The sequence below is a fragment of the Amphibalanus amphitrite genome, unplaced genomic scaffold (genome assembly GCF_019059575.1).
Source record: "Amphibalanus amphitrite isolate SeventyFive unplaced genomic scaffold, NRLGWU_Aamphi_draft 000054F_arrow, whole genome shotgun sequence".
Lineage (NCBI taxonomy): Eukaryota > Metazoa > Arthropoda > Thecostraca > Balanomorpha > Balanidae > Amphibalanus > Amphibalanus amphitrite.
The window spans coordinates 550,017-575,317 of NW_024881550.1; the positions used below are offsets into that span (position 1 = coordinate 550,017).

General features: G+C 48.0%; 1 protein-coding gene and 2 long non-coding RNA genes across 3 annotated transcripts; all 3 read left to right on the top strand.

Annotated features, from left to right (window-relative positions):
• Window positions 1–1,429: 1,429 nt before the first annotated feature.
• LOC122378041 lies at window positions 1,430–3,389 on the top strand. Its single transcript, XR_006255962.1, has 3 exons — window positions 1,430–1,679; window positions 2,483–2,623; window positions 3,068–3,389. It is a non-coding gene; the product is annotated as an uncharacterized LOC122378041 (long non-coding RNA).
• A 17,016-nt stretch (window positions 3,390–20,405) lies between these two features.
• LOC122378042 lies at window positions 20,406–21,501 on the top strand. The gene is made up of 2 exons (XR_006255963.1): window positions 20,406–20,742; window positions 21,304–21,501. It is a non-coding gene; the product is annotated as an uncharacterized LOC122378042 (long non-coding RNA).
• A 1,370-nt stretch (window positions 21,502–22,871) lies between these two features.
• On the top strand, window positions 22,872–24,854 carry LOC122378019 (zinc finger MYM-type protein 1-like). Its single transcript, XM_043358727.1, has one exon. The coding sequence runs from the start codon at window positions 22,872–22,874 to the stop codon at window positions 24,852–24,854; it is 1,983 nt and encodes a 660-aa protein (XP_043214662.1).
• Window positions 24,855–25,301: the final 447 nt, after the last annotated feature.

The window sequence follows — 25,301 nt, forward strand, 5'->3', positions numbered from 1 at the left end:
TATGAAATTCTTCCAAATGCCATGTTGGAGGGATTGGAAAGCCATATTGAAGTATCATTGGCGACATTGGCTAGCCAGTTCACATACCTACCAGAGTTGTTTGATATTTGATAAATATTTGGTTGGTAGGTACCTTTTCATTTGAATTAAAGCTGGAACTGGAACGTAACAGTGAAGAAAAGACGGTCGTCAAGTTAGATGTAAGTGAATCCTAATCTATAATCTAAGATTCAGAATCAGGTGAGCCCCTACGATTTGGACCAAACTTGGTCAGTGGATAGTACGTAACGTCCTGATTACGATGCACCCAAAATCTAAGCTCGGCCCGCCATATTTACGAAGTTACGGATGTTTGAATTTCAAGGTCATTCGGGAGAGCCCCTACGATTTCCGTCAAAATTTGTGTACGGACACTTTAGATGCTCCTCATTACGAATATCACAAAATTTAAGCTCGGCCCGCCATATTTACGAAGTTACGGAGGTTTGAATTTCAAGGTCATTGGGGTGAGCCCCTGCGATTTCCGTAAAAATTGGTATACGGACATATTCCATCCTCCTCATTACAAATATCATAAAAGTTAAGCTCGGCCCGCCATATTTTTCAAGTTACGTAGTCACAAAGTTACGGAATTTCAAGGTCATTCGGAGAGCCCCTCCGATTTTCGTCAAAATTTGTATGCGGACACATTACATGCTCCACATTACGAATATCGTAAAAGCTAAGCTCGGCCCGCACTATTTCAAAAGTTACTGAGGTTTGAATTTCAGCGAGTTTCAAACTTCATTAACTTTTGAAATAGTGCGGGCCGAGCTTAGCTTTTACGATATTCGTAATGAGGAGCATGTAATGTGTCCGCATACAAATTTTGACGAAAATCGGAGGGGCTCTCCGAATGACCTTGAAATTCCGTAACTTTGTGACTACGTAACTTGAAAAATATGGCGGGCCGAGCTTAACTTTTATGATATTTGTAATGAGGAGGATGGAATATGTCCGTATACCAATTTTTACGGAAATCGCAGGGGCTCACCCAAATGACCTTGAAATTCAAACCTTCGTTACTTCGTAAATATGGCGGGCCGAGCTTAAATTTTGTGATATTCGTAATGAGGAGCATCTAGAGTGTCCGTACACAAATTTTGACGGAAATCGTAGGGGCTCTCCCAAATGACCTTGAAATTCAAACATCCGTAACTTCGTAAATATGGCGGGCCGAGCTTAGATTTTGGGTGCATCGTAATCAGGACGTTACGTACTATCCACTGACCAAGTTTGGTCCAAATCGTAAGGGCTCACCTGATTCCGAATCTTAGATTATAGATTAGGATTCACTTACATCTAACTTGACGACCGTGAAGAAAAGGATGCTGATTACTTGATGTATTGAAAATACCAACTGGGCCCTGTTCATGTTTCACCATTCTGCTTCTGACACTGCGCACGCTGCAGCATGCTGGGAGCTATAGCATACCAGCAGCGCGTTGGGTGTTCATGGAAACATTACAAACTCGAATGCCTCAATGCTGAAGCTTTGAGCCGAATTCGTCTTGAACGCTGCACCAGCGCTCTGCAGTGCACGCACCATCCAGACCGTGAAACAGGGCTCTGGTCGTAGATGTTGATTTCTTTGTAACTGGTAACGGAAGCATCAAGCATGATGAGCAGCACCATGAAGAGTGAGTTGCTGCCGCTGGTATTGAAATATAAGTAACTTTTTGTCTTTTAGCAGAGCTAGACATTAAATTTGGTATCCTTTTACAAACTTAGGTACTAATGGATGTCAAGATGTTGCTAACAGTGGTGCTGGCACCACCAACACCAGTCTATCTCTTTATGCTGGTGTTTCATCCCTTTGCACTGCAGATGGTTGACAAAGCACAAAGCAAAGCAAGCACAAAGCATTCACTCAGTTCCTAATCTCGGTCTCCGCTGCTCTCACCTGTGTCAGCTGTCTTGTCTACCCCTGTACTTCTGAGTCCTTACTCCCTCTTTCTTTCGCTTTACCCAGGTTTTGTCAATGTTCTGCATGTACAGTTGCTGCTTTTTGGTGCGCCCAGGCTGTCCATCCAATTAACGCCTGAAAAGTTGCTGAAAGTGCCTCCCGCCAGACTTGCTGAATGGCTATTACCTGCACCTGCTATCTGGACTGAAGCTTCCCCAACTAGCTGACATGGGTCTTGGCAGCTGGGCTTAATAGGTCACTGGTCAAAGGTCATTTGGGTCAGGGTCATGGAATTTTAAGGACATGTGTAAAATTGATCAGCTCGAGGGTGCTGAAAGTTTCGTCTCAATCGGCCTCTTTTTTTATCAGCCCATCATGGGCGTTTGACTAGTAAAATATAGACGTTTCAGCCTTATGTGACGTTGAATAAGCCTAATTTAATTATAGAAGGTCGTCATTATGTGCCTGCTGCGGCTTTTGTCGTCTTCATTGTGTGCTTTGTGGTTTTTTAGTTTTGATCATATCATCCTCCACCAGGCTTGTTTCTGATGGTGGTTCTGGAGACAGCGGGTCGATCCAGCTGTAGGACGTCAATGTCATCTGGAGGTGGAAGAGTGTGATGGCCAGCCACGCGGCGCGCGTATCGACATTGACCAGAAACCATCACATCATCTCCAGGTCAGTAAACTAGGTCAGCGACGTCACGGCAATTCTGTGACCCGTCGCCGCGTCCTTAGGTGGGTGGCTCGGGGGAACTTTTTGTGTTGCCGGGATGGGATGTCTGCTAATGCAGGTGCCGTTGCAACGTGAAGTGTCGTGACGTATGATGGGTCTCAGGTTCGGGCTTCAATTTATCGAGTGAGAAATGTGTGTACATACAGGCTAATGTACTGTTATTCTAGCTGAGTGTGCGACAGGAAACATGATGAGCTATGAACCGTGGTCGCCGTGGCTCATAGTGGTATATGACGACCGTCGTGAGTCGTGACCTGTGACGGTCACCGTGACTGCTATGTGACGGTCGCCGCGGCTGGTATATGACGGCCGCCGTGACTTCTATAACGGCCTTCGTGACTGAAACGTGACGGTCGTCTTGACGTGCCGCGACTCGCTGCTTTACAGGTCACTGGTCGCGGGCGCTCGAGCTGACGGTGTCTTCCGACGGCTCCACGGTGACCAGCGCCGCCACCGCCGAGACCATCCGACTCCTGAAATGATAATGGCCGTACACGAACAAGAGGCTCTAAGCATCCAGGTGCAAGCAAGCGCCATGCTCAGAGGCGTCATCCGAAGAAGGTCGCACAGGGCACTTAAGGCTGAGCTTGGGTGTAGTGCGCGCTGACGGATAGGATGAAATGACGGCCATCATCTTTCAGTGCGGAGATCAAGATGGTCGGAGCCGACGTGGCTCCGTTGATGGTGCGCCGGGGTTGATTGAGAGTGGAGGCGGACACCCGGATCTGTGAAGGATACGTCGATACAGGTCTCGACGTCGTCTCGCAATTTGTGCTATGTAATATGACGGCTATGCCGTGGTGTGGTCTCATTCACTCTCGATACGCTGATAAATCATAAATAGGACAGAGGCTGAAATAAAGATGATTATATTCCATATTTGGATGTATAATATAAGATATAATTATATTCATTTAAGATTATATTATATTTGGATGTAAGGGGCAGGTTTTTGCCAGCGCGATATTAAAAGTCGTGAGCGTGCTAGTTGTAATCACTCGCGCTTTTTTTTGCTGAGCATCTGTGAGCGAGAAAATACTTTCTCTGGAACTTAGCACTGTTAGCAGTTCGCCGTGAAATATGTGTATCTTTGGAGTAAGTTGTCAGAGCAAGTGCATTTTTGGTGCATCCACTGCAGCTGCTGTTCTGGAACAGAAACATGTCGAAATCGGCTGTATGTACGCTGTGGCAAAATCAAGCAGCCGTACCATGAATCAAAAGCGATATGTGAATTAAAGTGAATATATTTCACTATCTTTTTCCGTTTTATCATACAGATCACACAAATGCGTCAAATACTGATCACACCCGGTTCCAAACAAAAACGCTTGCGATCACTGAAAGTGAAAAGTAAATAAACAATAGATACCCAGGTGGCTGAGTGGCGCGATCCGAGGCTCTCTCTCACTGTTGTTACTGACGCACACAGGACAATACGGCCGAATCGGCCACGATGGAGAGCACGGAACGATGCTGGTGACTGGCGGACCAGCGAAAACAGGAAAGGAGATGGATAGCTCTAGCTCCCGTCTGCGCGCGGAAGGGCGCAGATTGACGCGGCTCACAGACTCCATTGGCTTATCAGGCTGTTGTCGGTTTTCTCCCTCCCCTCCCACAGGCGTAGCCAGGTAGCTAAGTTATGCGCGGAAGCGAGCGGCCAGAGCGGCGCTAGGCGTCACCCTCTTGCGACCGGACAGCGCAGCTGGACGTGCCGCGGATGGTCCGCCGCCTCCGATCTCGGCACGCTCTGCAGAGTGCGGCCGGACACTCCATGGAGTTGCATAGCGTTGATAGGCCGTATGGTGTCACTGTCGTAATTACAAAAGCGGAAGTAGAAGGTTGAAGCAAGATAGAATGCTATCTTTTTCGAGCTTTGTTAAACATAGTGTTGGCCGTTTCTTCACATATAATATTGCAAAGCACAGCTTTATGCGCTGGCTACGATATGTGCGTGTCGGTTGCGGCAGTAATAATCGAAGAAATATATGATTTATTAACGTTTCTTGATCATAGAATGATAAAACATTGCAATGTTTGCCTGTTGTGAAGAATACTGCTATACTGCTGCTCTATCGTCCGGAATTATTCGTGTTCGATTACGTCGATTCCGCCACTCTATCAGCTGATTTTTGTTTCCGAGTCACGTGACCAACCGGTGTCTCCCTGCGGCGTGGCTGCCATCGACGGCAAGCACGTGCTGATTCGTGCCTCCCCCAACTCTGGTAGCGAGTATTTTAGTTACAAGCACCAGTTTTCGGTGGTACTGATGGCCGCCGTGGACGCCATGTATAACTTTGCGTTTGCCGCGGTGGGGAGTGCGGGGACGGAGAGTGACGGCGGCATCTTCCGGAGCCTCCGACTGGCGCAGCGACTGGCGGACGGCAGCATCGGGCTGCCACAGCCTTCCCCACTACCGGGCGGGTGAGAGTAGGTTCCGCACTTGCTCTCGGCGTTCCCTCTCCTGCCCAACCTGATGCAGCCTAATCCGCCGATCCGGGACGGAGGGAAAGATGGGCGACCGCGGCCGAGTGTGCGAAAATGCTTTCGGTATCTTCGTCCAGACATGGAGGCTGTCCTTCCGTCCGCTGAACGTGGACCCGGAGCACGTCATGCTGCTCGTTATGACGGTCGTCATCCTCCACAACTTCCGGCGCAGCGAAGTTGCCAAGCACGTTGAAATGACGACCGAAAACGCCCCTGACGCAGTCGCACTCAGGATATATTGAGTGAAGGGTAGGACGAACTTTGGTAGGAATTTCTAGTATAACTACTAGAAAACCTACTATATGTGGTCGGGACTAGGAAAAAGTTAGCTCAAACTAGAATATGGTAGCGCTTATGGTTGGCAGTCGTGACGCGCACGTGACATCCATTTCTTAAATTCCTTAAGTAACAGGTTTTAGGGGCCGATTAGTGGACAGATACATTCAATTAGCTATTAATAATTGATTATGCAAACATTCAAGAATCTACATCATTCAATTCTAGCCAAAATCACGCGGCGCTCCCAGGATTCGAACTCACGACCCTCGGATCCGTAGGCCGATACGCTACCGACTGCGCTACCGCAGACCGCGCGCTGACGATCGGAGAGGCGGATCGCGGGTGCTGGCGTGCAGAGAAATCTTTACCCTGTACGCCGTAGAAGATTGGCTGGGTTTCGTGAAAAATGGTAGAGGAATTGTCGAAAGAAAATTCATCGATCTATCATTTGAGACCAAGAACCATTGATTCCTTCAAAGGTTGACCGAGATATCGCTCGCCGAAAACAGGCCATTTAACATGTAAACCCTATGGGCTGGTAGGAAATGTACGCCGTGGAGCAGCAGTGCTACCAACTAACTTCGGCGGGGGCCGGTCGCACCAACCTCCAGGGCGCATAATGTGCCAGCCCTGGTGAGAATGGCAAGCAGCAGCTCCCACAACCACACCAGGCGGCAGAGCAGGTGCGCGTTAAGTTCTGCCACTACCTCAGCTCCGACGGCGCTGTTCCGTGGCATATGTCGGCCTCTAAGACCGTCGTCCACGACTAACTAGCTAAATGTAGTGCCTGCAGTCTACTGTACCACCTGTACCTAAAATATAAACTTTAACATTTTCTGGCGGCATTTTCAAGAAGGGAAATGGGGATACCAGCTGTGTTTACCAATGCAATACCTTATACGGATTTGTGTTATATTACCAACGTTTAAAATATTTGAGACCAACGAAGATAATAGGAAAAACGAATACTGACTTCTACGATTGTACTTTAAAACCCGATAAGATAAAGGCGATTGCGAGGAAGGAAATCAGAACAACAAATAGGAAGGATATAAGTCCAACCATCAGCTGGCTCTGTGCAAAGATAGGAAGGACAACTTTCAGTTCGTGCTCACCGCTCTCCTGTATCAGGACACAGCCTCTTGTATCAGGATGGTGCAATGATTGATGTAAATAAAATATAAGTATTTGCTGGCTCATGAACTACAGCTTGAAAAGGAAGTTCTAAATATAAGTTAGATTTTCATACGTTTTTTTTTTTAATTTTGCATCCCCGCTAGCACAAGGCTATAGCAGGGGAAGGGTGCGAGCCACAAATCTTCAACTCCTTCCACGGTAGCAGCGGCGTCTCCACAGTCTCTCCAGACTGTGGAGAGATATATATATATTCTCCAGTCTCCACAGCACGGCGGTCGGTCGGTAACTGACCGAAACAAGAGCAAAACAAATCGAAGGCCTTGATTGGAGCCCTTTTTCAGCGCAGTGCGCACCAATTGCGCCCCACTGTTCCCACCCTAACTCTAACTCTGGGCTGTTACTGTATCATGGGGGGCGACACGGCTATTCGCGCAATGTATTCAGTTATGGGCCGCGCGGGGCCTCGCGATGACGCGGCTGGAGGCAACTGCTCAGCGCGCTAGGATACTTCTGGCGGGGCCGGGCGCTGAGCGGTATGCAATGAATGTGTTATGGGCGGGAAGACAGAGATGAGCAGGGTATATAGAACAACGGGTACACCAACGACGCGGAAAGCGCCCATTTTACCTGAACAAGCTACATGGTAGGTGATATATTTTTTGAATATGGAAAAAATAGAGTATTCGATTGTGATGAGTAAAGGGAAATTCATAAAGCAGTTATTTTTAAATAATATGTACCAGAAATAACAAACTGACCATAGGTTAAAACTTACTATGGACGTCAAACCCCTTGAGACCCCACTTTTTTGCGATAATTTTTAAATGCGTGAACTCTCGTTGACGATATTCTGGCAATCGCAATGTGTGTTTCAGAACCTGCCGAAACTTTTATTACTAAGGTATTTTGACGCCAAACGATTATGAAAGGTACTTCTCATTCACTCGTAATGCTAAGGTCAATTCAGGCCCGGGCAGAGGCTTGCGTTCGGCCATACTCGAATCTACCAACGCCCGCTACCGCTACCAGCTACCGCCCAGCATCAAGCCGGAATGGAGCGCGAGACGCGAGTGACCGGTCGCCGGGCAAGGAGCGCCAGAGGGGTAGGGTGGAGCTTAGCGCTGACGTCATTACGTTGCTCCGCCCCATGAGCGCGTAGCCTCTACTCAGTTCCGTGAAATTTAACATTACGAGTGAACGAGAAGTACCTTTCATAATCGTTTGGCGTCAAAATACCTTAGTAATAAAAGTTTCGGCAGGTTCTGAAACACACATTGCCAGAATATCGTCAACGAGAGTTGACGCATTTAAAAATAATTGCAAAAAAGTGGGGTTTCAAGGGGTTTGACGTCCATAGTAGTCTAAAGTTACTTGAAAAGCGTATAGTTGATACTAAGATGGAATGAATCAACAACAGGCAGAAATGGCGCAGCTGTTTCATTCTTAAAATGTGTTCGCAAGCAGGATTTACGTGATGCTAGCGACATCTATGAATGTAATCGGGGATGCTGATTGGCTGATCGAGTCCGTGAGCAGTATAGCTAATTTACACAGTACAGGGTTGAGGCAACGTGCGCATGCGCAGGAACTTGTGCTCTCATGCAGGGGCTTTTGGTACCTCGGGCAGCGCCCAATGCTTTTTGGACCCGTTATGGCCTCCGCATCGAAAAACGCTAGATAGACAGGTTGTAGAGGAAGTTTGAGGCTACCTTTCCTCACAATAATATTGGCACTTTTTATTTTAGCTTACGTATGAGGCTCGCCTGAAAAGGGTCGATTTAACATGGAAACCCAATGGGGTAGTAGTTTTTGAGCGCCCATTTGGCCTAATGCTACCAACTGTTACTGGCTACCCCTGGAGATGAGGTATTGAATTTAAATTGACATCAACAATCGGGTGGGGAGGGAGAACGTGTCTAATCGAGCTTGGGATGGGGAAAGCCGACAATGTCACGATCGGCTCAGAGCTCCGACAGGGCCGGATGCCGTGCGATGTGTAGTATATCAACGCGGGCAGACAGAGATGAGGTATTGGATTTAAAGGGACCCTCCCACCTTAACATTAGATTTGAGTTGAGATAGCCAAAATGGGGTCCCTGGCTCACAATTACCGGTTTCGGCACTCACAACATCGAGAAATGCCTTAAATCGGAAATATTGAATTTCAAAATTGCAGCATTTTGATTCAGAGGGGCTAATGCTTAGGAATACCCCTCTGAATGTGTGACGTCAGCGCAAATATCTAACGATTTTTAAATGTTTGACTAAAACGTTTTGTAGCACGCGGTGGTATATGCTATTTGCGCGCAACATCTGCCGCAAACGCCGCACTTCTAAAATAAAGTCGCTAGAAACAGCGGAGATCCCAAAAAAGTAAACAAAAGTAAAAGTCAAATATCTTGAAAACCGGTGAATATTTTTCGGTGAAATTTAGTAGATATTCGTTTTCGCTCTTTCTGAACCGAGTGACATCACTTTCATGCCAATTCATAAACTTTTTTGAAGGTGGGAGGGTCCCTTTAAATTCACCTTACCATCGGTTTCTGGTGGGGTTTGAAGACGTTTTAGTAAAGCTCGGGGTGGGGCAGCCCACTGGCGAATCCAGGGCTGGGGAAGGCATTTGGGCAAATGTCTTCACCCACAACCGGGGCAGCGCCCGAAATCGCTTTTCGAGAATAAAATAAAACTTCACAACTTTTCTCAGGAAATGTTGGTTTATCACACTGCACAGCAGTGCGCAAGGAATCGAAATCCGAGTTTTTTTATAAATAATTCGGAGAAACCTTTTTGGGGTAAGCCCCCGCACTCCGCAGTGTCCAAGGCCATCTATAGAAGGTACAGTCACTCCCCCGCCGACCAATCAGACAGATCCTGAGTGACGTCACCCCTGATGCTCGCAAGGGGTACTCCATTCCTTTACAACGTAAAAATGACGAACTTCATTTGAGGATTGTTGGTGACACTCTACACATATTGCTCAACCGTTGATGGCATTGGAAAGTTTAACTAATTTTCTAGCGATAAAAAAGAGCAGCAATATGCTAAGAAATGGCCGGTTTTGAAGATATAGACCATTTAAAAATCCTCTGCAGTTTCAGAAAAGCAACGTAAAAACGCATCGAGCTTAATTTTTTACTATGAATAAATCATTTTTCAGTAAGTTTTTAGATATGGTATCGATTTAATCAACAACTTTATTTCAATATTTTTATTACTTGTAACTTTATTTCAAAATAATATTTTCAAAAAATGGCAACTGCTGGCAAGAAGCTTTGAAGCGATTGTGGCGCACCGCGCCATTATTGTCCTGAGGCCCCCTTAAAGGGACTATCCCACCTTCTAAAATGTTGTTAAAACCATTTAAATTGTGCCCGACTTTATAGATTGGATGACCAGGAACACGGTTCTGGCATTTATTTTTCATTAAACATCTTAGGCTTCCCATATTCCAAACACAAACTTTCAAATATGTGACGTCACAGCCCAAAATTACCTCCTTCCCCAGGCCACATTACTGTCATAAAGCTGATTCTTTTTACTCTGTAGGCACCACAACAAAGTTCAGACCAAGTTTTAAGCGATTTTTCAACGAACAAACCCATTTAAATCAGAATGACTAAACGAGGTGACGTCACACTAACGGTCGCTCCATGTTGAAGATAGGGCCCTGTAAAAGGCCCATTTTCAAATGAAGGGAACGAATTTCTTCAACACCAAGAGGCCGCGGGGGTTGCAACCTAGATAGATAGTGGTTTCTGAACCTCGCCGCAAACTTGGCTATCTCAACTCCAACCCCATGTTAACCCGCGCGGGGCTGGGGTCTCCAGCCGAACGCGCGGGGCTTGGGGGGGGGGGGGTAAATTTTACCCCCCCCCCCTGTTATCTCCCGAACTAATGGTCCGATTTGGAAAATTCAAACGGCAATCGAAAGCTCTCATCACGAACTACTAAAAACATGTACTTAATTTTAAGTTTGAGGTCAAGGTCAAGGTCAGGTCAAGGGTACAAATTGCAAGTTTCTACAGTATCGGCCTTGCACCGTAGTTGCCGAAGAATGGAGTCATGGACTGAGACTGATCGCCCAAAACGTGTTCTTAGGCTACCAAGACAATATTCGTTGCATACAATATCATTCAGAGGTCAAGGTCAAGGTCAGATCAGGTCAGGTCACCAAAAAACAAAATATAGAAAAGAGCATATGCGACACATGTTTTATGGGTCATTTTACTCACAGAATTCAATAGGCACACTCAATAAGTGACATGGACCACCTCTGGATGAATTTCAGGTCGAGGTCAGGTCAAGGTCAGGTCAAGTGAGGTCAAATTTTGAAGTTGGTTGTTAAGGCCTAAAAGGTGTCTATCTGATGCAGTTTTTCACGGCGAATCGAATGGTGCTATTTTTGTTTCCGTACGAGGTCTAGAACTTCCAAAAAAGTCATTTTTCAAAAAATTTGTGTGTCGTGACGTCATAAAATTTTGAATAACTCCCACATTTTTGAACAGATTCTTCTAAAAGTTGGTATGTAGGTGCACATAGACCACTTCTCTGACATATATTCCGGTTTTTTCGATAGACTCAAAATTTTGGATTTTATAATGATTTTCCCAAAAAAGTCAGTTTTTTGAAAAAAATTAGGCCAAAATCCAAAATTTTCAAAACACCGAGATAGCCATTTGATAGACAAAGTAAAATTACGTATAACCTTTTTTGTTACGTCTTGATTCCTTTAAAAATGAAGATGTTAGCGGCGTTTGAACTTTTGCCGTTTTTGAGGCGAAAATGGCGAACATGACGTCACTAAAACGTCAATTTCTCAAAAATTTTCCGACGGATTTTGCTCAAATTTTCAGGGAACGTGTCAAATTGATGTAAGAAAAGGTACTGAATTTTGACATATCGCAAAAATTCGCGAGGGGGGGTAAAATTTACCCCCCAGCCCCGCGCGGGTTAAAGGTGGGATAGTCCCTTTAAACAAAACCGTTGCTTTAGCCTTGAGTTGAGGCTCCGCCTCATTGAGGAAAACTGATTTGACTCTCATCACCGAAAATGACGCCCACGACTCGCGACTCTGGCTGCAGCCTCCCTCCCCCCGACTGCGACAACACCTGAAGGTCCGGCGTTCGTCCTGATCAGGAAAACACAAGGCGGCACACCAACCCCTTCAGCCGTGAGCCGTTCAGCCTACGCCGCGCTATCGACTCCATCTGCGGGACCGTCCAAAGCGTAAAGGCTCTCCGTACCGGCCCCCTGCTGGTGGAGACATTTCACCGAAATCAGACCGACGCCCTTCTGCCCAGCACCAACCTTAAAGGTAGACTGCCACCTTTTTTCCACAAAACGGTTTTCACTAGAGCTGAGCCACCTATGTCCCAGACTGAAGTCGGTTTTCCGAAATTCGAACCCGTTTGCGAGAAATCTGAGACTAAAGTTCAGTTTGATGCCATTTTTTTTAGTCCAAGAAAACCGACATCTCTACTGTTTATCGATAACTTTGAAACATGAATTTTCTTATCTTTTGGTAAATATATGTCAAAACTTTGATTGTTTCGAGATCAGAGAAGAATTTTGGAGTGTCAAAATAAAAGTTAAACTTATATATTCAGTAGTTCATTTTTTCCAAAAAAGTGTGGGAAATGGGGTTTAACATGGGCCAGACCCATTCCAAATGAGCCATGATTTTTAAATGTTTTACGAACTTAAATGCAAAATAAATTAAACATGGCCAATTTCTTATGAAATCATATATTAGTAAATCATAAAATACCTTACTTTTTCAAATAAAATGTAATAATCTTATGACCTTGAAGTCTAGTGATGTGTAAACATTGTCGCTAGACATTAACCGATTGATAAATGTATGATAATCGACAATTTTGTTCGCGATTCACGTGATGATACTTTGTCAGGTGAATTCTAAAATTTTGTTTTGTCCAGGGAATAAATCATAGGCCGATCTGAGAAAACTTTTTGAAGGTGGCAGTCTTCCTTTAAAGGAGTTTAAAGGTTTCAACCATCCTGGCCGACCGTCTTAACTCCGTGGAGGGCTCAGTTCGATCAGAGGCCCTCACCGAGCTCAGCAACGCCGAGCTCCTCGATGAGCTGAAGGACCAGGGCGTCTGCCGTGTACAGCGTCTGAGAACACGCGACGTAAAAACCCTGGGGCCCAACCCAACAATACGTCTATCTTTTACCGGCCGCGTGCTCCCGCTGTCCATCACGTGTGGCTACCTGAGGGTACCTGTTGACCCATGGGTCCCCGCCCCCCGACCGTGCCCCCTATGCTGGGAGTTCGGGCACTCAAAACGTGCCTGCTAGAGATGCCACAAATTTGCAATTTCATTACCCGCCCCGCCCCGCAGCTACCCCTTGCCCAACCACAACTACCCGCAAGCTGATTTTGGCTGAGCCGAACCCGCAAAAAACCCGCATTTTTGAAACCTGCTTTTTCAAGAAAAAAAATATAGCTGGGTCAATGCTAGAGCTATATAAACCTTACTTGCTTCATTGCTGTACAGAAAAAGACAGCCAAACAAATAGTAAGAACTTGAAATTGCTATGCTAAGTCCTCAGGAAGCGCACACTGGATAGTGGAAAATGAATAATGCATCAATACATTTGAAATTCCTTTCTGAAAAGAGTTCACGGTAAAATCTTTCTCTCACCTTACCCTTCAGCATTGACTGAGGATCAAAATTTCACTCTGGCTCCCTCTCAATGTTAGGCTTCTGGAATGATATTGTTATCAAAATGAAAACTGTTGATATAAAAGATATACGATTTCCAGTTAAAAATAAATAGTGACACGGTGAATAATGATTATCCAGTCGATCTACACATAAAACAAATCATGCAAAATCCCAGCAAAAACCAACTAACCACCAATGAACCACGCATTTCTGGAAACATGCGTCAGAAGCGTCACCAACAGCTGATTGCAAGGAATGCTACAGCGACTAAATTATTGCGGCCGTAGCTAGTGCGAACTTGCTGCGAAAACACCGTTGTATAATGCATATTCATGTGCCATTCTGATAAAATTATTTTACACAATAGCTAAAGTTTTACAATTCAGAGGTTAATTACCGGTTAAGAAATAAAGAGACAGTAAATACTAAATTAAATGTAATAATTTTATAGATGGTCTTGGTAATGCCCTCCGGCTGGTCCTCTCTCGGCATACAAATGATAAGAACGTAAAAAGACAAAAGAAATAAATGCGACCAGCTACGTGGTTTTGTAACATGTATAACTGCTACATATTTTGAGGTATTCAAAAACCAAGACAGAAAAATTGATTGTAAAATTATTGCGTCATCAATGACAGCTTTCCTTCGCCTCAGAGCCATCGCCAAAATTGACGCAGTCAAATGCCAATCCTTGTCAGAATGTCGGAAGTGCGCCAGTATTGTATTGCGTTATGTTTGGGCCGCATGCCAGTCAATATTTTGATTTTTTGTAAGGGTAATTGGTGTGTTATTTTCGTAATATAGGGTGGAACAGAACATAGGATAGGTAATCAATGAATTTTCAGCAAATTTTGTTTAGCTGATAGCTCTTTTTTATGCCGACCAAACGCAAATAAAGTAACATGTGGCATTTGCTCTGATTTTCAACATCTCATTTAAGTCTGGGTTCTTCCATAATGTATATCTAGTGCACACTGCACATAGACTTCAGTTCAGCTTCCTATAAGTTTGCTTTCAGGTTCTTTTATATTTTATGGAATGCTTTCATCAGCATTTATTTATGCTTTGTAGTTTGTTGCTTGTACCCTTTGGTCATTGCTAGACTGTGGATGCTATTGCTGGTTGTTTTCAGTTTTGCATTTGAAATGTGCTTCCTTGAAAAATTTTTATATTTGGTTCTGTTTTAAAAGTTGTTTTGATGAATATTGTATTATTAACCTGAGCAAATGCACTTGGCATTGTGTTTTGCATCTAAAAAAAAATAAAAAAATAAAATTTATAGGTTGTTAAGTCTGACCGCCAAATACCCGCCATACGACAAGTTTTGCTTCTCGAACCCGCCAAAAACCCTGCGGGTTTTGAAAACCCGCAGAAAGCGTGTTAGGTAGTGTCTGCCACACCAGACACTACCTACCCAGGGACACGCTAGTCACGCTCGTGCAGGCTTTGGCTGTGTCAACGATTCGGTACGCCATCAGTGTTTACGGTGTCTGCGGTGTCACGCAGACCAGTAGGCTTCAGAGGCTGTTGAACTTCGGCGCTCGCGTTGTCTCGGGTCGCCGAAAGTTCGATCATATAAGTGACGTCATGAGAGAACTGCGATGGCTCTCAGCTGAGAACTTGTGGCGATTTCAATCAGTCATGCTGCTGAAGAAGATGCTCGCCACGGGACAGCCCGAGGTTCTGCGTGCTAGTATAGCGTGTCGAGGGAGCGTGCATGGCCGCGGCACTCGACAAGCCGATCATCTGGACACGCCTATGATCCGAACGGAGGCCGGCCGCCGTCGATTTCTGTATAGCGCTGTGACCATATATAACAGCCTCCCAGCAGCACTCCGCGAGCTAGGCCTGCACAGATTTAAGAAGGAGTACCGGGCGATGCTGCTGAGGGAACAGTATGGCGATGACTAGTTCTCCCTGTTTAAGAAGAACACTGCATGATGAGGTATATTTTTACACGCTGTATGGTCGTATATTGTTTGTCTGTCCTGAATGATGTGCATACGATTCCCAATTCCGTGATTACTGGACACGACTGCCAAGAACAGCCATTGTATGATGGAAAGGACAGTCACGATGTGAAATAATAATAATAATAATAAAGCGGGTTCGCGGGTTCAAAAGTGGCATCTCTAGACTGCCTGCCGCCGGCGCAACGCCCGCTGCGGCCGGTGCAGCGCCGAACATGCCACAGACGGGTGCGTGCGCGATCCCACTTGCGCTGGCTGCGGCGGCCCTCACTCAGCCTGGGACCGCCACTGCCCCATCCAGCATGACGCCAGAGAAAGGCACCGCGACCAAGTGCGCGCCCAACGGGAAGAGCACCGGGCTCGGGGCCGCCACCCCAGTGCCCCACTCTGGGCACCGGCTCTGGATGATCGTGAGTGGCCGGCCCTCCCGACCCGCGACACACAGCCCCGCTCCGCCGCCGCCGCGACGTCAGCGCCGAAGCCGCCGCCGCCGCCTCGCCCGACCGCCGCCGCCGCCGCCGCCGCCGCCGCCGCTGCCCCGATGCCGGCACCCGGACCGCGCCCGCTCATGGACCCCTGGGGCGCAGTCGAGCCGAGCCGCGCCAAAACTCTGTCCACCCCCACCCAGGCTACGCCCACTCAGAGCGACGACCCAGCAGACGACGACGAGCCGACACCACGCGATCCCCACCAATCGCGACACACCACGGGCTCTCACTCTCCGAACAACCCCCGCGCTGCGACCCCAGTGTCGGAAGCCGATACTATCCCCTTGGAGCTTGCTGAGTCCGACTCAGAGAACGACCGAACGATCGTCAGCGCCCCCTCCCTTTGCGGTCACCCTCCACCCCTCCCCTCCAGCGAGGACTGTCCGAGCCGATCACGGGCGAGGACTACGATCGCCTTCAAGCGCGGCCCCTAACCCGCTCGGTCACAAAGCAGGATTTTAATAGAACCGTCCGGAGTCGGAGTAGGAGTCGATTTTTGAAGCCGGAGTCGGAGTCGGAGTCGGAGTCACCCTAAAATCCATCGACTCCGCAGCCCTGGTTTAAAGCTTTCTTGTTGCTTCAGTTGCTTCAAGGTCCTAAATACAGTTGCTTGTCTTTCTTTCTAATAGAAATGGACCTCGACTCAGCCGATGCACTTTTGTCGTTTCTGTAAGACGCATCAGGTTAGATATTAAAGTCGTCTCCATGGAAGCTTATTAACTTATTTACAATTAGTGTTTTCTATTTTTGCTTGATTTTGCGAAGAGTTCAAAATACGTCGCTAGGCGTATACGTCGCTGTTCGTATACGCAAAATGCGTCGCTAATTACATTAATAAATGTGCTCAGTGTATGTGTTGCCTGTGTTATATGTAGGTATCTGGCCATTCCTATGAAATGTGTCTTCGCAATCGCAAGATGCGTATTCAGTGATGACGCCCCAGGTGCGGCCGTCCCTGCCGTGGCTGCCCCTGACACGGTCGCCCTTGCCACAGCCGCCCCTGCTGCTATACCGTCCATGCCCATTAGGGTGTCCCAAATTTCACGAAGTTTTCCAATTCACTTAGGATACACCGGGATCCCGTTCCTTGGTTCATTTGAACCTCGCACACCAATTTATAGTGTAAACTACCGGTAAACAAGGTTGCCGCTAGTGCTCTGAAATTTTGTTTGCATTTTGGTGTTATATGATAGTGCAGCGTTGTAGTCTCCGAATGCAAAATGGGAAATATGTGTAAGCAACGTAGCAATATTACCTTCTCCGATGCTCAATGATGCTCAGATCCCACGCACATTGCACAATGATGAATATCCGGGTATATGTACGCATACATACGTGTGTAACTGTGTGTGCGCGTGCCCCTATGCCTCCGTGCGTGTGTGTATGTGTGTCTGTGTGTGCGGGCGCGCGACTGCGTGCGTGCCTACTGAGAGAAGGCAATGCCCGTTTTAATATTGGTGTGAGTGATCTTTTAATCTTCATGTGCCGCTGATTTTGTTAAGGAGTAAGTGATCAAATAAAGGTATCAGGTTGTTACTTCAAACGTCTCGCTTCAGTTCGAAAAGTCTGAGGCAATGGCGCACCACATAAACGCAGATTGAACAGAATCAAATTTACATTGCAGCTATGGGTATTGAGTTCACCGTACCCTGTCCTGAGACCGTCCACGCGTAACATCACTGTACCCTGCTCCGAGATCCGTCTAAACAAATATCATGCCTTGCTCTGAAAACCGTCTGAAACATCGTACCCTATTCTGAGATGCGTCTAAAACATCGTACCCCATTCTGAGATCCGTCTTAAACATCATACACTGCTCTGAGATCCGTCAACAGCATCGTGCCCGGCTATAAGATCCGTCTAAAATATCGTACCCTGCTCTGAGATTCGTCTAAAACATCGTATCCTATTCTGAGATCCGTCTTAAACATCGTACACTGCTCTGAGATCCGTCTAATACATCCTACACTGTTCTAAGGCCCATCTACACTTTACAGTCTACACAATACACATAACGTCATCGCACCTTGCTAAATATCTGTCTACCACTACAGACCCACGTGGTCCTTCTTCGTGTGACCGTAAAGCGACCTGTGCCATGCCACCACCTGGGCCAGCGCCTGCAACTGGTCCTCATCTTTCGTTCTGTCCATCATCTCCTGTGCCAGCTTCACTCCGCGATCCGCTCCATCATTCACAACTGCCAGGCTGTTGACGTATTTGTGAACTGCGTTGTAACTGCATTTTTTTGACAGGCTCTTGCAACCATTCGAGGGCGCACTAATCCAGAATCTGGATGAGTGCGCCCTCGAATGGTTGCACAGGGCACCCGGCTGTGAGAATCATAGGCATTAGGCACTCATCCATAATATGGATGAGTGCGCCCTCGAATGGTTGCAAGGGCCTGTCAAAATGGAAAAGTATCTCAGGTTACAACGCAGTTCACAAATACATCAACAGCCTGGCAGTTGTGAATGATGGAGTGGATCGCGGAGTGAAGCTGGCACAGGAGATGATGGACAGAACGAAAAATGAGGACCAGCTGCAGGCGCTGGCTCAGGTGGTTGCATGGCACAGGTCGCTTTACGGTCACACGAAGAAGGACGTTACATGGGTCTGTAGTGGTAGACAGATATTAAACAGGGTTTTTTTAGATGCGATGACGTTACGTGTAGACCGTAGAGCGTAAATGGACCTCAGAACAGTGTACGATGCTTAAGACGGATCTCAGAATGGGGTACGATGTTTTAGACGCATCTCAGAATAGGGTACGATGTTTCAGACGGTTTTCAGAGCAAGGCATGATATTTGTTTAGACGGATCTCGGAGCAGGGTACGGTGATGTTACGCGTGGACGGTCTCAGGACAGGGTACGGTGAACTTGATACCCATAGCTGCAATGTAAATTTGATTCTGTTCAATCTGCGTTTATGTGGTGTGCCATTGCCGCAGACGGTTCGATCTGAAGGGAGACATTTGAAGCACTAACCTGAGACCTTTATTTGATCGCTTACTCCTAAACGAAATCAGCGGCACATGAAATCACCCATACCAAGATTGAAACTGGCATTGCCTTCTATCCGGTAGGCACGCACGCAGTCGCGCGCGCGCACACACACACACACATATACACACACGCACAGAGGCATCGGGCACGCACACACACAGTTTCACACGTATGTATGCGTACATAAGCCCGGATTTTCATCATTGTGCAATGTGCGTGGGATCTGAGCATCACTGAGCATCGAAGAAGTTAATATTGCTACGTTGCTTACACATATTTCCCATTTTGCATTCGGAGACTACAACGCTGCACTATCATATAACACCAAAATGCAAACAAAACTTCAGAGCACTAGCGGCAACCTTGTTTACCGGTAGTTTACTCTATAAATTGGTGTGTGAGGTTCAAATGAACCAAGGAACGGGATCCCGGTGTATCCTAAGTGAATTGGAAAACTTCGTGTAATTTGGGACACCCTAATGCCCATCCACGGCTTGGCCGCCCTGGAGGGCCTGGGCACCCCAGCCGCGCCCACCACGGACGGCACCAGGGGGTGTCTAAGTCTAGTAGGAAAATCTGGCAAATTCCCTGCGTGACGTCACGTCGGGGATGACCGACGGCACCTTGCACTGAAAGATAGGTACGGCAGAACGGCTATTTTTGAAAAATGATTAAAAATACTTTTGTGCTGTTATGACGCATAAAACGCTTATCAGCATGTTCCTCATCATGTGATAAAGGCATATCCGTGGTCGAAAATAGCTGAGCCCCTCCCAATTTCCAACCACCGACCTCATAAGCAAAGGATGTAAGCGTAATCCTTAAGGGCGACTTTCCTATACATATCCGTACATGTGCGTCCTTATGGAAATCGGTAGTGTGGCGATTGGCGACGCGCGCGACATCTGTGTGGCGACCAAGTGGCGACTGTGGCGACACCTGGTGGCTGCTTTTCTGCTGTATGTAGGCATTGGGGTTTTGCCAGATGTGGTTCCTGCTGCTACACCACTATGTTGACCCAATACTAGAAAAGTTATTTTGCTAGTAAAAGGCAAGCAAATTGAAAGTTGATTTATAAAATTGCTTATAAATGATTACGAGATAATAATAAAGAAATTTTGATTGAATAATTATTTAAATAATCAACCGTGAAACTATATTCTGGTAGGTTTAGTAGAAATAAGTCCGTGCAACCTTGTATTTAGGGCCTTGGACGGCACCTGGGGCGTGGACGTCCCAGTCGCGCTCACCAGCCTTGGTGAGCTGAGTGCACTGGACCTGGACGAGGTGCTGGGCGCCCCTACTGCGACCGCCATGGAAGACCCTGCCGCCGTCACTGCGGCCGCCCGCGCCGCGGGCACCAGCCGCGGTGCACCGGGGCGGCCCCGCCGGCGTCGTGCGACCGGACCGCCAGCCGCCCTCCGGCGAGGCCCCGTGCCAGCGACGCCACCACCGTTGCACGGTGCCTCCGTGCACCTGGGAGACCGCGCTGGGAGACCTGCCGCGACACTTCCGGGACGTGCACCCACACATAGGCGTAGGAACAGGGGGGGCCGGGGGGGCCATGGCCCCCCCCCCACTTTCAGGAGTGGGGGGGCCAGCAATGTTAACTGGCCCCCCCACTTTTTGGCGAACTTATAAGTGTCTTTTTACCACCCTGAACACCAAAACTTGACGCTTCTCCAGTTTGCACTTCCATGAAGATTTCTAGATATTGAGGGCATCGTTACTGAGTGCAAATTTCCTCCACTCAATGAAGGGAAACTTTAGCAGAAGCAAAAAGTGGCAGCTCAGAGGCAGCGCGAGCGCTAGGGAGGGAGACAATACTGGCGCAGCAGAATGCGTAAACAGTGGTGTAAACAAACGACTTACTCAAGATTTACTTGCGTTCGACGCGTTCGACACTCGGTTACTACTACTGGTGTAGGTGTAATGTGTCTTGTTTTTATTATAATTTAGATCGTAGTCGAACATGGACATAACCAAGTATTTCAAGAAACAGCCAAAGGTATGCACCGTCCTACGCACTGCGACTGCTAGAAGTTAATTAGGTACTGTCCCGCTGATTTAAAACGTCTGATATTTCTGGTAGAAGACTAGAGTGACTTCAGCCGAATGCGGCTGGACTTCAAGGGTTTGTATGTTAATAAATAAAAATGGTAAAATTGACCTGATAGGGTAAAGAGCCAGTTCGATCTCCCACGGTGAGGGTGGACTGTTTTTTATGCATGTTGCCAGCAAAACAGATCGTAAATCAATTGTTATGCGTTAGCAAAAAGTCGGCAAACTTGTTGAAAGATAAATCAGCTAAAATTTTGTTGTTTAGAAGACTTGTTCATTCTATAGGCACAAGCACCTCTACTGCCGAACCCATAGCTTTTAGCTTTGACTGCAGTCAGAGTAGTCATGTCTAGTGTCTACCCAGAATTGGTACGGTACTATTGTCATAGTCGTCATAATTAACAATTATGTCATCCAATCTGGTCCTGTTCTGGTTTCCACCCCGAGCCTGCTGGCGATCATATAGCACCTCCGGCTAACTGCCAATCCTGTTGTCTGATCATTCCAGTCTGGTCCCACTCCGGCTCCAGACCAAACCGCGTCTTCCTCGGAGAGTGCCTCCGGCCACGGCGATGGCGCCGATGCGGAACCAACGGATTCGTCGGCTCCTGCCTGTAAGACCAAATCATCCATCCACACTACTTTTCATGTACCTATGCTCTTTTGCTTTCTATGTACTTGAATGACCAAGACAAAGACAAATGTGGAATGTTTTATTACATATCAGGGATACGTCTCGATACGTATCACTAATAGGTACCTACGGTTCGCGGACAAAATTACGTATCACTTGAGTACTTCAGAACGTACGTAGGAAAGTACGTACGCAAATGTTTATGAGATTTACGTAGGCAACGAAGCACGTAAGGACAAAAATACGTACATATCTACCTACGGCTGAAAACAGGCCTAACCTGACTCATCTAACCTGTGGCTAACCTTGCCAAAACTAAACTAAACGCTAACCCCAACTTTATGTATACCCTTACATACATCAACGATAGGTATACGTACTTTAACCATTCTGACTTTTGCTTAAGTACATTTGTCGCGCGTTCTCTCGCGATATGTTCATACTTTTGTCCACAACCCGCGCACGGCTATGAAATACTAGTGCCTCAAGCGGCAAATGACAACATTAATTATATATAGATGTCGCTGTAATCGAGCACTTTCATCGCCCGTAGCCGAGGCAATGAACACCCGTGAAGGCAAATGAGGGAAAATATGAAGTATCTAAAGAAGTGCTAAATATCCATATATGTGGTCCTTCTTTGCGTAAAGCCTCTCCCGTGTTGGCTTTTTCACAGTGCCTAACGGCAGGGGGTGGTCCGTTAGACCCCTGCCGCTCGGCCCAGAACTTGCGAAAAAAAACGAGCAGTGCTGCCCGAGACGAGAGGAAGCTTATAATATTGAAATATAAGGTCCTAGGTCATTGTTTGGTCTTCCAGGTCAAGTCAATTGATCAAAAAGTCGGGAAAATCGGGACTTACCAGAACTTCGTAAATTGAGGTTACCATGGGTTTTCTTTTCGGGGTCCTGATCACGAGTTATCAATTATATGTTAGTTTTGATCACAAATAACGTATTCATGCATTTGGGGCTGGTCGGGTCAGGTCAGGTCGGGTCAGGTCAGGTCAGGTCAACCAGTTATATAACCGAGAATTACAGTTAGATGATTAACGTGCATAAAATGAGAAAATAAAATCCGTGTCTTGTTACGAAGCAATGAAATAAAACGCAAGTTGTTTGCATGTTGCGGAAAAGATAAAAACTGAAAAAGGCTACTTGCAATTCATCAAAACAAAGAAGCCTCGTAACAACAAGAATAACAACCAATGTGCCATATACACAAGATACGTCCAACTTTCGACGATTCTTCTTTCAGCCGCGATCTGCTCCTCTACCTGCTGCTCCTCGCCCCAGCCCAACCAGCCGCGCGATGCGGCCACGCTCGCTAAAACGGCGCGCTCTCAGGGTGGCCGCTCGCGCACTGTGTGCCCTGAGTGGTACAAGAAGTACTCATGGCTGAGTGTGTGCTCGACCGGCAAAGTGTTCTGCCATACGTGCGTGGCGATGGCACGCCAGGGAAAGCTCACGATGAGCAAGAGCAAGGAAGCTGCCTTCGTAAGTGATGGTTTCTCCAACTGGAAAAAGGCCATGGCAGCGTTCCAACAGCATGAGGCCTCGCTGACCCACCGTGAAGCCTGCACGAAGAAGGCGGCGGAGAAAACAGAGCCGATCAGCGCTCGCCTGGTGACCCAAACTGCCGCCCAGCACGCCAAGCGGAGGATGTGCCTGAAGAAGGAGATCGAGTCCCTCATCTTTCTTCTTCGGCAAAACCTGCCAATCAGGGGCAAGAAAGAAGAGGAAGGGAACCTACACCAGCTCCTCGCGCTGCGGCAGAGGGATGTCCCCGATCTGCGGACGTGGGAGAGCTATAACTCACCTGTCATCCAAAACGAGCTGATCCGCGCAATCGGCCACAGTCTCCTCCGCGGCCTCCTGACTGACATCCGAGCAGCCAGCTTCTTTGCCGTCATGGCCGACGAGACGACGGATGCCGCCAGGGAAGAGCAGCTCAGCCTCTCCATTCGCTGGGTCGACAGCGACCTGATCATCCACGAGGACCCAGTGGAGTTCATCCAGGTAGCCGAGACGACCGGAGATGCTCTGGCGGCGGCACTCAAGGACGCCCTGCTGCGGATGCAGCTGCCGTTGGCAGCCTGCCGCGGCCAAGCCTATGACGGCGCCGCAAACATGCAGGGGCGACTCAGGGGTGTGGCGACGAGGCTACAGCAAGAGTGTCCGTCCGCCCTCCACGTGCACTGCTTGGCACACTGTGTAAACCTGGTGCTGCAGGAGGCATCGCGGCAGCAAAAGATCGTGCGGGACGCTCTTGACGTTGCCAACAGCGCCACCACCTTTGTTAGAAACTCACCGAAGACGACAGAGGTCCTGCGCGTGATGGCCCAGCAAGCTGGTTCGGCAGGGACGTCGCTGCGGCCGCTTTGTCCAACAAGGTGGACATGCCGCACCGCGTGCCTGCAGAGCGTGCTGGGCAACTACACGGCCCTCCTGGACACGTTCGAGAAGGTCAACAGCTCGGCTAGTGATGACCACTCCCAGCGGGCAGGCGGAATTAAGGCCGTCATGGAAAAGTTCGGCACTGTGCTGGGGCTGCACATCTCCGTGGCGGTCTTCTCCGTGGCTGAAGGTCTGTCCCGCGGCCTCCAGTCTGCCACGGCGACAGCGCAACAGGCTACACAGGCGGCTCAGCGCGTCCGTCTGCAGTTCCGCCGCATGCGAACAGAGGAGGAGTTCGACGCCATCTACCAGGCGGCCAAAGCGATGGCAGATGATGAAGATCGTGTGGAAGAGCCTACACTCCCGCGGAAACGGAAGGTCCCAAAGCGGCTGGGCGGAGGGGGCGAGCATCACGATGCAGACCCGACGGCCTTCTACCGCCGTCAGTTCTTCGAGCTGTTGGACCTGCTGGACACGCAGCTGGAGGAGCGGTTCAACCAGCCGTCAATGAACAAAGTCGGTGAAGTCGAGCGGCTGCTGGAAGACGCGGCCGCGGGAAAGACGTGCGCGGTGCCGGATGCCGTGAAAGAACTGCACGGCAGGGATGTGGACGTGAAGCGGCTGGAGGTGCAGCTGAAGATGCTGCCGGACATCATGTCTCAGGCGACCAGTGACGCTTCTGTCGCTGAGACCAGCAACTCATCGGTCATCAGCGTGCACTCCGTGTGCCAGGCGCTGCAAAAGGCCAAGACGACTGGCGGTGAAGTCTTCTGTCTGATGATGAATGAAGTCCTGACACTGATGAGGCTCTACCTGACATTGCCGGTGACCACAGCTACGTCTGAGAGGTCGTTCTCGACCCTCCGTCGGACGAAGACATTCCTCCGCACCACGATGGGCCAGGCGCGGCTGAATGCAGCGCTGCTGGCTACCATTCACCGCCATCGAACAGACCAACTCGACGTCGACGCCATCCTCGACGAGTTCGTCTCGGCCAACGAGCGCCGCCGGCTCTTCTTTGGCAAGCAGTAGCCGGCGCCGCCGTCCGTGTCGAGTCCGACAGTAATCTGCCAAGGTGACCGTGCGCCAGTTAGGCTGCCGCCGCAGCGTACTAAGCGTCTGCAAGTTATTGTGTGTCCTGTTCTGTCCCGTTTAAGTCAACTCATTCGATTGCCGACAGTTTACTTGCTACTGTCCTGTGAAGTTATCGGTGTTGATAATACATATATGCTTGCGTCAGAATGCCTTCTGTGGACCGCGGCCACAAGACTGGCGGGTTTATATTCTCGATAGTTATCACTTTGGTATTCTGTGACAAAATGTCAACAAAAGGAAGAGTATAAGAGAAACCAGAAATAAATCTGCAACATTGGTTTCAGGATAAAAATCCGGTGCAATTTATCCGCTGACTGGCGTTAGTTGTACCTAGATCAAGTTCTTTCTTAGTAGAAGTTTTTTTTTTTTTGCAACTGCTGATCT